This window comes from Crocuta crocuta, unplaced genomic scaffold (assembly GCF_008692635.1).
Source record: "Crocuta crocuta isolate KB4526 unplaced genomic scaffold, BGI_CrCroc_1.0 scaffold110, whole genome shotgun sequence".
NCBI classification, from domain to species: domain Eukaryota; kingdom Metazoa; phylum Chordata; class Mammalia; order Carnivora; family Hyaenidae; genus Crocuta; species Crocuta crocuta.
Window position 1 is genome coordinate 1,967,279 of NW_027527386.1, and position 751 is coordinate 1,968,029.

The window sequence follows — 751 nt, forward strand, 5'->3', positions numbered from 1 at the left end:
TGTTTGGCTCCCTGAGGCCCGGGACTCCCAGACCCCCGTTACGCGGGTCCCTCAGGCCCGGTGCCCCCAGAGCCCCGGTACGCGGGCCCCTCAGGCCTGGGACCCCAGACCCCCGCTGCACGGGTCCCTAAAGCCCGGGGACCCCCAGGCTCCTGGTGCACGGGCCACTCAGGCCCGGGGCCCCTCCTGCCCCACCCCCCCGCCTGGCCCATCTCCCGCGCGGCCTCACCCGGGCCGGCCAGTGCGGGTAGCCCTTCATCTTGGCGAACACCAAGTCCCCGGGCTTGAAGGCATGCGGCATGCTGGCGGCGGGAGGTCCAGGCCGCAGGAAGCGGCGGCGGCGGCTACGGCGGCGGCGGCGGCGGCGGCAGCGGGAGGAGAAGCNGGATGGCCGCCTGGGCAGAGAGCCGGCGCCTGCTTATTGGGCCGCGTGTTTCCGGAAGTCCCGCCTTCCCCCCGTGACGGGCGGGAGATGCCGTCGCTCAGGACCACGTGCGGGGATAGAGGAGCACAGAGACCAATGAGAAGAGGGGTTGGAGCAGAGCAAGTTAACGGGATTGGGTAACGGGCAAAGCCAAGAGGCGTGACCCAGAAGCCTAATGGGAGCGGGGCGGAGGTTATGGGAGGTGAAAGGGGAAAGGTAGGAGGAGGGAAACCAAGGCTTTCAGGGAGTGGTGAGGCGGGCAGCCAAGCTTCTTCGGGGCGGGGCTTGGGGAAGAGGGGCGGGCCATAGGCCACCACAGAAGGAGGG

The 751-nt window shown here is 70.3% G+C and overlaps 1 protein-coding gene across 1 annotated transcript in view; it reads right to left on the minus strand.

Annotated features, from left to right (window-relative positions):
- Positions 1-381, minus strand: part of HDGFL2 (HDGF like 2) — a 20,178-nt gene extending 19,797 nt beyond the window's left edge. The window contains 1 exon segment of the mRNA XM_077751559.1: positions 230-381. Within this exon segment, the coding sequence (XP_077607685.1) occupies positions 230-301 (72 nt within the window). The 5' untranslated portion in view covers positions 302-381.
- Between the last annotated feature and the right edge of the window lie 370 nt (positions 382-751).